The sequence below is a fragment of the Thalassophryne amazonica genome, chromosome 13 (assembly GCF_902500255.1).
Source record: "Thalassophryne amazonica chromosome 13, fThaAma1.1, whole genome shotgun sequence".
Taxonomy (NCBI): Eukaryota; Metazoa; Chordata; class Actinopteri; order Batrachoidiformes; family Batrachoididae; genus Thalassophryne; species Thalassophryne amazonica.
Window position 1 is genome coordinate 57888625 of NC_047115.1, and position 12677 is coordinate 57901301.

The window sequence follows — 12677 nt, forward strand, 5'->3', positions numbered from 1 at the left end:
AAATCTACAGGAAACGTTTGACCTCTGTAATTGCAAACAAAGGCTGCTGTACCAAATATTAACATTGATTTTCGCAGGTGTTCAAATACTTATTTGACATTGCAACATACAAATAAATGATTAAAAAATCATACATTGTGATTTCCAGAATTTTCTTTTTAGATTATGTCTCTCACAGTGGACATGCACCTAAGATGAAAATTTCAGACCCCTCCATGGTTTCTAAGTGGGAGAACTTGCAAATCACAGGGTGTTCAAATACTTATTTTCCTCACTGTATATAAAAAACTGCAACGTGTAGTCCGGTAGCAACATTTTTTTCCTTTGTGTAAAAATATGGTGAAACTAGAAGCACTCGGAGAGCGCAAACCTCCGTCAAGGCCATAGGGTCACTGACGTCACATGGAATACCCTTCGGCAAAGAGACTTATTCCACGTCGTTTCACGCATCTACCGTCATGTTTCAGATTCAGTGGTTAAACCCTTAGATCTTCAGCAAATGTACGTATTTATAAAGAGAAACTACATGAACTACACAAGTTTTTTTTTTTTTTCTAATAAGTTTATTCAATGAGGAGAAACAAATGCTAAATTATTGTTGTGTCATAACTTAATTTTTGTTCAGCCTTTGTGACCCATCTTCATGAAGTTAGATGCAAAAATGTTGAAATTGGTTCTATCCTGCAATGATAAAGAATCCTTAAAAAAATTACTGGATCTGGATCGTGTTCCGGATCATTATCCAAATTTAATGACTTCTAAGTTCGGCCAAGATACACCCCTGGTAAAAATTTCATTGAAATCCGTTGAGGATTTTTTGAGTAATCCTGCTAACAATCCAACCAACAAACAAACGGACGCAACCGAAAACATAACCTCCTTGGCAGAGGTTATAAATGCCTATGCAGTAGGCTTTCTACAGGTTCTTTTTTTCATCCCCCGAAGGCTCAAAGAGGGATTATGTCGTGGCTCTGTCCGTCTGCCTCTGTCTGCCTGCCTGCCCACCCCTCCCTTCTTCCTTCCTAAAAGGGTATAAGCGTTCTGAAATCAACTACACGCACATTTTAAGAAGAAATTTTGGGAAACTTGGTACAATTGCTTGTCATAGGTTGGTAATATGCATATTGTAATATTGTACAAGATTGACACATTTTGGCAGAATTATGGCCCTTGAACCTAGCCACTGCCAGTTCTACATCTACAGCCATCCTCAGTAACTGCCGGTGGGCATCACACACAGCAAGTTTCATGAGTGGGTGTGTGCCTTCTGAAATCAACTATCGCATACCTTGAAATGTTATCAGACTGTAGCAAGCACTTATACCAAAGCAGCATTTGCCAGCGAGGAAGTTGTGCTCTCAGAGCACTCTCGTTTTTGTTGTTGTTTTTTTTTTTACCTGAAAGTAACACGTTGCAACTGTAATGTTTTAATTTTTCATACATTTGTTTGTGAGAACTAACTGTGAATAATCTAACTACAACTGCTGTATAATTTTGAAAATGGGGAAGGGTCAAGGTGATGATTTGCTTTATGGGCCACTGTATCTATTCTAATTGTACCTCATGAAAAGGATTACTTTTGTGCTCAGATTTTTAGGTACATCCATCCCACTGCTGCCAGTACACAAAAAAGTAGGCTCACAGCAGATTGTTGTTTTTATGTGAACTGGAGATGTGTAAAAGCTTGTCAGATAATGTTGCTGTATGTGACAGGTTGTATTTTCCCTATTTCTCAAACTTCAGAAGAGTGATAATATTGTTTACTGACGTTAACCTACTGAAAGCATTTTTTCCTGTGTTCCTGCTGATCCCTTCAGGGCAGGACTTTCCTGGTGTCTGACCACTGTTTGCAGCATGCCTACAGCCTGCACCACAACCTTTGCTCTAATCTCCTAGTAGCCTACCAGAGCCTCTTTGACTACTTCACCTCTGTCACCAAGAATCTGCCCTCCTCTCATCGTGTGGAACTAGGTATGCCATTCTGTTGATTCACTTCAGGACATGGGCCTAAAATAGCTTATTTGGCTTTGATTAAAACTATTTTAAACTCTGATTCATACTTGTACCCAGAGGGGAGCGTACCCTATGGTGTCTGTCACTTAAGAAGTCTGACAATGTCAGACTTACTCTTTCACACATATAATGCAGGAGGTTGTCTGTCAGTTGCATCCTCAGCCACTGAAAATGCTCTTTTTAATTTTTGCGAAGAGTGACACATGGTTACAATGTGCAGGAGTCAGAACATGAAATAAATATACTGTGGAAAATGCTGTCGTTATTCCTTTCACTTGTCTGATTTTGGCATTGCTCCATATGACGGAAGTTCTCAAATCTCGTCTATGTTTGGCTGACATTTTTCTTGGTATCTTTGTGTAAATTGCCCCCCCACACACACGCACACACACACACACACACACACACACATCTGGATGTTTGTATTGTTCTGGTTTTGTGCCAGTCACATGATATAAACATTGTCAACATGTTTACTGTGAAACCTCCAGGCAATGACCTGCACATTCCGATATTAAGCTACATGGAATTTGTTCTCACATAGACACAGCCTTTCTAGTTAATCAGATTTGCAGTCCATGTGTGAAAGAGGCTTAAGTCTGTCCATCCTTTTGTCTGTCAACATTACTGAATTAATGTCAAAAATTTTATATAACAGAGAAAGTAGCTATGACGTATATACTTCTTGTTCACAAATATCCTGATACCAAGAACATCAACAAAAGGGGGGGAGCAGTCCCCCAAAGCAGAGCAGTATTTTTCTTCGATGTTTCCTTCTTTTTTTATAGCATTGAGAAATTGCAACTTTTCTGTTGTTTTGATATTTTGATTAATAATTACTTTTTCTTGATTTTCAGTTTGTTATATTTTGCAACATTTCTATTTGTCTGGTAGTTGATTTGTGTTCTCATGTCATTTCACATTATCTGTAAGTGCTTACAACTTCTAAACAGGACCAGCAAACCCCCATGTTACTACAGGGAACTAACTGTGGTTGACCAGTCATGGATAACAACAATTAGAACCTTCATAATTGCATTTACTTAAGTGTCTAAACAGCTCCAAATTACACAGTTCACTCTTAAACTGATATTGTGGCTCACCAAATCTAAATCATCCCAGAGAGCCAATACAAAAGGTTAAACATACCTATATGTGCAATCTTACTAGCCAAGCCCAGCATGCAAGTCCTTTATGAGAGAGTACTCAGAAGACCATATCCCCGAAGCCAAAGGCACGTCTACATAGGTATGTCCTGTCCCTTACGGTACCTGAAATCAGCCTGAATTTCTCTACTTTTTCCTCCTCGCTTGAGTTTTTTTATTTTATAGAAGTCACTGCCTTTTCTATTCCACACTTTCTGGAGATAACACAAACTGCTGTCATTCTCACTGTTGCCTTCTGTAAATACAGTATCTTTGCATTGTTGTAACGTGGTCAGAATGTCTCATGGCACCGTGGTCGTACAGAATTAACCATTTCTCACTGTCATCTTGTCTGTCTTTTATATGATTATTATTAACACTCTTTAACACTAGTGTACTGTCGTGGTGTAAGACACTATTGCTTTGTTCAGTCTGTTTTACGGATTCTGCTGAAAGCCTTCTGTGTGACTGAATAAAAACAGAATAAACTATGTAATTTTTATTTCTGTACCTCAGAACAACTTGACTTGGAAGCTCGTCTAGCTGAGTTATGTGATCAAGTAAAGGTAAGACCAGATGATTTGTTGTTTTCTGTCTTTAGTAGTTGTCTTTCAGTAGGCAATGGTAGAAATGATCCAAAATGCCTGATGGTGGAATTGGTGAATATTGGGGTAGAAGAGTTGCAGAGAGTGCATGAATGTTTGCAAAATGAAAAATGCCTGTCTTGGAAAATGCAGCTGTAGACAGAGGGCATAAGAAAAAAGAAGTCAGTCCTTTATATGCTCAGAGGCATATTAATGGTGACTGTACCACACTCTCTCTGCATTGAACACATCATGCAGCTCTGTTCTTTACTTTGGGCTATATTTCAATGTATAGCACATTTCTTATTTTCATTGGATTGTTTCATGGGAAAGCTGGTGAATTTTTTGAATGAAATGGCTTATTGAAGTGATGAAATGATATGCTACTGCTGTTGCCAGAGCACTGCCATCTTGGTTAGCGTGTGGCAACCAGACATAAATCGAAATCAGTGTGGACATGAGCAATGTTTTCAGGAGAGTTTCACCAGAAATCTGCATTTTCTGCACTGTTGCTGTGCTGTTACATTTATTCAAACTCAGTCCCACATTTGCACAGCCACTATTAGTCAAACAAATACAAAAGAGGATCAGACTATTTATATAATAGACTGAATGAATTTGTTAGTCCCAGTCCAGATAGAAAATAATACTATCAGTTTGTCAGACACACTGTCTGCCATGACACAAGATGCTAGTCTGATCCTTAATTAATTTCATTATGAAGTTAAAGATGGGAAATAATCAGGGGTGAAAGTAAGAGCTTCGCATGCTCGCATCATATTAAAGATAATATTAAAGCCCACCTGCAGCGCTGCTTTTACACAAAAATATAAAATAAATACAATTAAACAACCACGCCAGCCAGGGTGAAAGTAAGATTATTCAATAATTTCTGGATCAAGTTGAAAGAAATCTGAAAACACTACACTGGAATATGGAGTATATCATAGAGAAATTAATCTCATTTGTGTATATTCTTATATTAGTAGAATATACAGTGTATAATAACGCGAAGCAAGATGGCGGCGGCTGGCAACAGCTCACAGGCTGCATCTGTCATCTTCTGGATTAAATAGAAATTGATGCCCAGGAGCCTTGGGTAGCGTTAATGTGCCCCTGCTCAGGACTACACCAGTCTGCACCCTTGTGTTTTCAAATTGGGTTAATATTTTACAATGATGAGAGTTTCTGTGAAGGCTCTCAGTTGTCCAGGTGGTTTCCATAGTAGAGAAGCTTGAATCTTCGACTGGACTGGATTGCTTGACGTGAGGACGTTTCACTTCTAATAGCAGAAGCTTCCTCAGCTAAAATTCTTGCTCTGGTAGTCTGACTTCTGTCTTGACTCTTGTAGAGATGAAATGAAGAGTCTACAAGAGTCAAGACAGAAGTCAGACTACCAGAGCAAGAATTTTAGCTGAGGAGGCTTCTGCGATTAGAAGCAAAACGTCCTCGCATCAAGCAACCCAGGCCAGTCGAAGATTCAAGCTTCTCTACAATGATGACAGCGTTAATCCTCATTGTTAAACACTGCTCCACTATGCTGCCTGCTTTGTGCTGTGTTCTGTCAATAGCCATGAGACATAATTAGGATTGATATGGATTTTCTTGTCAGTGTTACCAATGGTGTGTCATAATTGGGGGGGTCCGTGGTTAAGACCCAGTTGTTAACTATAGATTAGCTTTTGATTTATTCAAATTTTTGTGTTTGTTCAGAATAGGTACTGATAATTAGTGGTCATGTCCACCCAGTCTTTAGACTGGAGAGAAGTGAAAAGCAATTTAACCTTTCTTTTCTGGATGTTCTCAGTTCTTTCTGCCACACCTTTAAAATAACATACTGATGCATGCAACTGTCCTCTGAGAGTTATTTAGTCACAGCCAACAATGTGACTGATGTCTCCCACCAAATACAGATATTTAGCTTCTCAAGCACCAGGTATATGTGATCATTTTTCTTGTGTGCAAATTGTTTGAATTCATAGTTAAAACATTTTTGTTGTTGAGTTTTGTTAACAAACCTTTCTATCATAACTGAACCTAGCACTTATCAAGCTGATGCACTTTATGTCAAGTGCCACAGTTTCCACTATAAAATGAAACTAGAGTGTTGTCTGTGGTGATTCACAGGCTCTAGATTCTGTAGTGTTTATAAAATAGGCAGCTGACATTTTTCAAGGGTGGTAATAAATTAAGCAAAGCTTGTGTAATGAGTTGTAATGGTGTGTGAGTCCAGAATGTTTTTAGAACCTTAGACCTCAACAATTTTTAGAAGAACTCAACCCTTTTATTTCCTGATAATTATGTATTTTTTAATGTTAGTTTACTGTATTTATGTAATTATAAATTGTTTAGGTTCTTGTTATCATATACACAGGATTATTATTATAATCAGTATTATTATTTTATTATTCTATTTTATTTGATTTTTAAATAGGCCACAATGGAAATGTTTTCACTTTCTAGTGTCATCCATGTATTTTTAATGTATTTACAATTATATTATGCACTTACATTGAAATCAAATTAAATCATACATGCACACATGCACTCACACTTTTAATGTAAAGGTGTTTTACTTCCCCCTGCTGGAATGGCTTGTGAGTCCAGAATGTAAATAGCAACATCAATTGTTCAGTGTTGTTAGCTAATATCCGTAGTTTCTCCAAAAATATTTGCCCTATCAACTTTCCGTTTTCTCAGTGTTCATTCTTCTTGACCCAAAATACATAAGCATATCAGCCGGCAAATGTCAGCTCTTCCCAGTTTCTCCATGAGCAAAGCCATACATGCACATAGAGGCCACTTGGCTGTTGGACACATCATAGAAATAAATCCATTCAGCACATTGTTCACAAAGAAGGGTGTCTCCTCAAAAGACTTTCAAGGATCAGTGTATGTTGAATTAAATTGCATACCAGACTGAACTGAAGCTAGCAGTAGCCAGGAAAAATTATGTTTTTAATGTCTGTTTTTTTTTTTTTTTTTGGTTTACAGAATTATGGTAATGCATTGTGTAGGGCTGCAACTATTGTTTTCAAGATTGATTAATCTGTTGACTTATTTTCTTTTGGACCACAAATGACAGAATATAATGAAAAATGTCGATCAGTGTTTTGTTTATTGTATGTTTTGGGTTTTTGTTGGTGTTTTTTAGCTCAAGACAATGTCCACAAATGTTAGTTCACAGCTTTGGATGGTTTGAGAGAAATAAAGAAACGAGGAAATATTAATAATCCATCCATCCATTTTGTATGCCCACTTACTCCAGTTAAGGGTCATGGGGAGCTAGAGCCTATTCTAGCAGTCGTAGGGCATGAGGTAGGATACACCCTGGACAGGATGCCAGTCTATTGCAGGGCAATGATTAATCAGTTATTCAGTTGGTTGGTGATTAATTTATTAATGGCATAATCATTGCAGCTCTAGCAATTTGGATAACTAATTTTTTGACATGATCATCAAAATGACTGGTATTGCTTTTAACACTGACATAATGATGTATCTGTGTAAAATGATTAAATAGTGAAAAGTTTTTAGAGCAGGTGCTTCTTTGCATCAAAAGGAACCAGCTGAGGTGGTTCGGGCATCTGGAGAGGATACCTGCTGGTTGTCTCCCTAGTGAGTTACGTCTAACGGGTTGGCGGTCCCAGGACAAGTTGAGGAGATTATATCTCCCAGCTATCCTGAGAACACCTCTGTACACCCCAGGAAGAGTTAAAGGACTTGACAGAAAATGTGGGATGAGTTGCTTGATCTACTGCTACCGTGACCCAGATCTGGACAAGCAGCAAATGAATGAAAAATGATTGAATGAAATTTGTTAATACTTTAATTCATGCATTTAAAACAAAAATAATTTACAAAATATGCTTTACTTCAGATTGTGTACTTGACATTTGCAGTATCAGCATTAATGGTTCATGACCTTTTAACTCGAACTATATTTTAATTTTAAAAATTACTTATTTTTACATACCCTTAGCAGAAAGCAGAGTCCCCTGACGAGCTTGCAGAACTGGTGAATATGAATCTGGCTCAGCTCTGCTCTCTGCTCATGGCACTTTGGGGCCAGTTCCTGGAAGTGGTGTCCCTACAGGAGCAAGTTGCTGCCTTACTAGCCATGGAGCATCACACATTAAGAGTAAGTCCCAAAATCTCAAATGTTGCACAAAATAAAATATCTGACAAGTTCTCTCCAAATGATTGATACTCATTTTTCTGAGTTCTGTACAATTCACTACACGACACTGTCCATGTTTGGAAGGAACCAGGGAAAAACACGGAACTGGTTTGAAGCTAACTCCATAGAAATGACTACTTTTATTAAAACAAAGTGTACAGCTCTAATTAAACACAAACAGTCCCCAAGCCAAGAAAGCCTTCAGGTTCTGACATCGGCTAGGAGGGAAGGTCAGTCTGTGGTTAGATGATGTACAAATGACATCTGGCTGAACATCTGTGAAAGCATCCAGTCATCAGCCATGTTTGTAACATTCATGGTGTGTGTGAAGGCATCAGGAAAGCCATTAGACCAATGAGGAATAAGACTGCTCCTCTAAAATCTGGGACCAGTGAAACAATCGGGGACGAGGGGAAACAGATGCAGAGATTGGTAGAGCACTATGGAAACAGATGCAGAGATTGGTAGAGCACTATTCTGAGTTATATGCTAGGAAGACCTGTTCAAAAGGTCAAAATACTGGCATCGGAGTCTTCTCCTGTTAGGGTGGCGTTGCCTTGCCAGTGGGGGGACAGGAAAATGTGTCACTCTGGGGGACCTCTAAATCTTATCTGATTGAGTTCATATTTGGTCTGCACCTATAAAACCCCAAGTGGAACAAAAACAGCATGTGGCCCGAAGTCTTTCACAACTTTTATTCTTTTCACTATATAACATGAACAGCTCTAATGCTAGAGAACAATCTATCTCAGGCACTGTCTTGGATACCATCGAAAGTCTTTCTGTCATGTGGAGCTAGATATGACTCCCACACTGGAGATGAGTAAAGCCATTGACAGCCTGCATTCTGGGAAAGTACCTGGAATAGAATGGAATCCCACCAGAGGTTATCAAATGAACATTGTGCTACATGAGCTCCACAACTTACTCTATTGATGTAAGGAGCAAGGGGACTCCTTGCACACACAAGACATGAAAGATTGCAACATTGTCATGTTGGACAAAAATAAAAGGGACAAAAACGACTGTAATAATTATTGTGTAATCTTTTTGCTGAGCATTGTGGGAAAAGTCTTCACCCGGGTGGTCCTGAACCAATTTCAGAAACTTGCCAGCAGGGTGTATCCTGAGTCGCAATGCGGCTTCAGGTCTGGTCACTCTACCATAGACATGATTTTCTTTATTTGACAACTGCAAGAAAAGTGCAAAGACAGACACTTTGTCAGTTTTATCGAGCTCTCAAAAGCATATGACCTCGTGAGTCGAGACAGCCTGTTTAAAGTCCTTGCAGAGATCAGATGCCCACCCAAGCTTCTTAACATGATCTAGTCCTTCTATACAGGCATGAAGGGTGTTGTCCAGTTTGGTTGCTCATCGTAAGAGGCATTCCACATCCACAGTAGAGTCAAACAGGGCTGTGTGCTACACCAACCCTCTTCAGCATGGATTTTGCAGTCATGATAAAACATGCTTTTGGCACCTCCACAGATGGCGTTTACATCCACGCTAGGTCAATGGGAAGCTGTTCGTCTGTCTCAGCTCAAGGCCAAAACAAGGGTCATGAGGTGCTCATCAGGGATGTGCTGTATACAGACGATGCAGCACTGGCAGCTCGCTCTGAGGAAAAGCTGCTATGACTTATGGATAACCTCTCACATGCCTGCCTGGATTTCAGCTTAACCATCCGTCTGAAGACGACAGACATAATGAGTCGAAGCATAGAACACCTTTCAGCAGTTACCATTAACAACTACGAGCTGAAAGTGGTGAAGAAGTTTACATACCTGAGCTCAACTCTGACAGACAACCTCTCCATGGATGATGAGATAAACATCCTGATATGATGAGAAGCAACAACATTTGTTAGGTTGCAGAAGAGAGTTTGGGACAGTAACAAGCTCACAACCCACACAAGGATTGCTGTACATACGGTGTGTGTCCTCGGTACACTTTTTTATGCTAGCGAATCGTAGTCCCTATATTCCAGATATTAGAGAAGTGTCAGTACCTTCCACATACAAAGCCTGAGGTGAATCCTCAACATCAGGTGGCGTTAGCGTATCACCAACGTTTATGTTCTCTCTCATGCCGAGATCCCATGTCTGTATATACTCCTACGGTAGTACCGCCTCCGCTGGCTCGGACATGTCCATTGCATGCCAGACGGGAGAATTCCCAAGGACCTGCTGTATGTTGAACTGTCCGCTGGCACAAAGGCATGTGGACATCCCGACCTTCGCCTCAAGGATGTTGTCAAATGTTACATAAATTTCTTGGAAATTGACATTCATCAGTGGGGGGAATATGCAAGCAAAAGAGAACAGTGGAGACAAAAAGTGAGAAGGAGTCTCCAAAGAGGAGAAGAGACACAGAATCGGCTTGCAGAAGAAAAACGCTCCTGCCAAAAGAACAAAGAGCGGAGAAGGCCTACAACCCAAGGTATTACAGTTCCATAGTCCCCCCTGAGACTGAAGGATCTTAACAACGGTGCAGGTTTAGTGACTTTCACTCCATCTGAGCATATGCTGTGCTAAATATTGATTTTTTTTTTCTAATAAGTAATAGTACCATTTTTATTTTTACTGCGCCTTTTCTCCAATAATGTACTGTAAAACCTGAGAGATTAGTTCAGCTCAAGCTGTTTGAGGAAACTGATTACCTCAAACCATTTATGTTTAGTGAACTGCAGTGTTGATGCAGTCATCAAAACTTATTTTGATTGCATAAAATTGGCTTAAATTAACATAATACTGCATTATAATAATAGTTTCTTGCATGACATACAGAAACAGTCAGAAACAAATCCAGTGATATTTTGGCGTGTGGTCAGTCTCCTTTCACAACTGAGTCAGCCACCAGTGCTCACAGTTCTAATTTTATTTCTTCCTTCTCAGTTTTTTCTTTGTGTAACAAAGATTGACTGACTGATGTACTCTAGAAGATTGTGAAATATTGTATACTTTTTCTTATTTTTCTTATTTTTTTACTGAGGCAAAATTAGAGTGTAGACAGTCCATGTTGTGCTTAAACAAGAAAGGGTTTTCTTATAAAACATCTAGTGGTTAGGGACAGTGGCTCAAGTAGTAGAGTAAGTTGTTTTTTAACTACAAAGTGTGTGTATCAATCCTCTTGGACTTTGTGTGTGTGTGTGTGTGTGTGTGTGTGTGTCTGCCACTGAGAAAGATACTAAATCCCAAACTGCTTCAACTTCCAACATCATTAAAACAATTTGGAGGTAAAGAGGATAAATCATCACACAATGTTGCAAAAGATGTTGGTTGTTCACAGTCAGCTGTGTCTAAACTCTGGACCAAATACAAACAACATGGGAAGGTTGTTAAAGGCAAACATACTGGTAAACCAAGGAAGACATCAAAGCGTCAAGACAGAAAACTTAAAGCAATATGTCTCAAAAATCGAAAATGCACAAAACAAATGAGGAACGAATGGGAGGAAACTGGAGGAAACTGGAGTCAACGTCTGTGACCGAACTGTAAGAAACCGCCTAAAGGAAATGGGATTTACATACAGAAAAGCTAAACGAAAGCCATCATTAACACCTAAACAGAAAAAAACAAGGTTACAATGGGCTAAGGAAAAGCAATCGTGGACTGTGGATGACTGGATGAAAGTCATATTCAGTGATGAATCTCGAATCTGCATTGGGCAAGGTGATGATGCTGGAACTTTTGTTTGGTGCCGTTCTAATGAGATTTATAAAGATGACTGCCTGAAGAGAACATGTAAATTTCCACAGTCATTGATGATATGGGGCTGCATGTCAGGTAAAGGCACTGGGGAGATGACTGTCATTACATCATCAATAAATGCACAAGTTTACGTTGATATTTTGGACACTTTTCTTATCCCATCAATTGAAAGGATGTTTGGGGATGATGAAATCATTTTTCAAGATGATAATGCATCTTGCCATAGAGCACAAACTGTGAAAACATTCCTTGTAAAAAGACACATAGGGTCAATAGTCCAGATCTTGAGCCAATTGAAAATCTTTGGTGGAAGTTGAAGAAAATGGTCCATGACAAGGCTCCAACCTGCAAAGCTGATCTGGCAACAGCAATCAGAGAAAGTTGGAGCCAGATTGATGAAGAGTACTGTTTGTCACTCATTAAGTCCATGTCTCAGAGACTGCAAGCTGTTATAAAAGCCAGAGGTGGTGCAACAAAATACTAGTGATGTGTTGGAGCGTTCTTTTGTTTTTCATGATTCCATCATTTTTTCCTCAGAATTGAGTGATTCCATATTTTTTTCCCTCTGCTTGGTCTAAAAAGTAACCATTACTGACTGCCACAATTTTTTTTTCCTGATTTCTTATAGTGTTTCTTAAAGCCAGAAAGTTGCCATTTGAAATGACTTTAGGTTTGTGTCATGTCTGTGATCTGCTTTTTTTTTTTCTACAAAATTAAACAACTGAATGAACATCCTCCGAGGCCATAATTTTTGCCAGGGGTTGTAAATGTGTTTTTGTAACTTTGTAATACTAATCCAACTACTGTGATGCGATGAAGAAGAAAACTGATGGCTGTGTGGCCAAGAGTTTGAAACATGCTATTGTAGTCGGCTTGTGGGCAGCATTAGTTACTGACACTTGATTGTATATATTGTAATGTGGTGTTATTATTTTTCAGGTGAGGCGGTTTGCAGAAGCCTTTTTTTGTTTGGAACATCCAAGACAATCTGCATTGGCATACCAAGAGCTGCAGTAAGTGATGGTATATGTTTTTGGTGATTATG

General features: G+C 39.1%; 1 protein-coding gene across 1 annotated transcript in view; it reads left to right on the forward strand.

Annotated features, from left to right (window-relative positions):
- The window catches only part of fam135a (family with sequence similarity 135 member A), a 41924-nt gene that overhangs the window by 16957 nt on the left and 12290 nt on the right, over window positions 1–12677 (forward strand). The window contains 5 exon segments of the mRNA XM_034185072.1: window positions 1818–1971; window positions 3184–3261; window positions 3675–3724; window positions 7725–7883; window positions 12572–12645. Coding sequence (XP_034040963.1) covers window positions 1818–1971; window positions 3184–3261; window positions 3675–3724; window positions 7725–7883; window positions 12572–12645 — 515 coding nt within the window.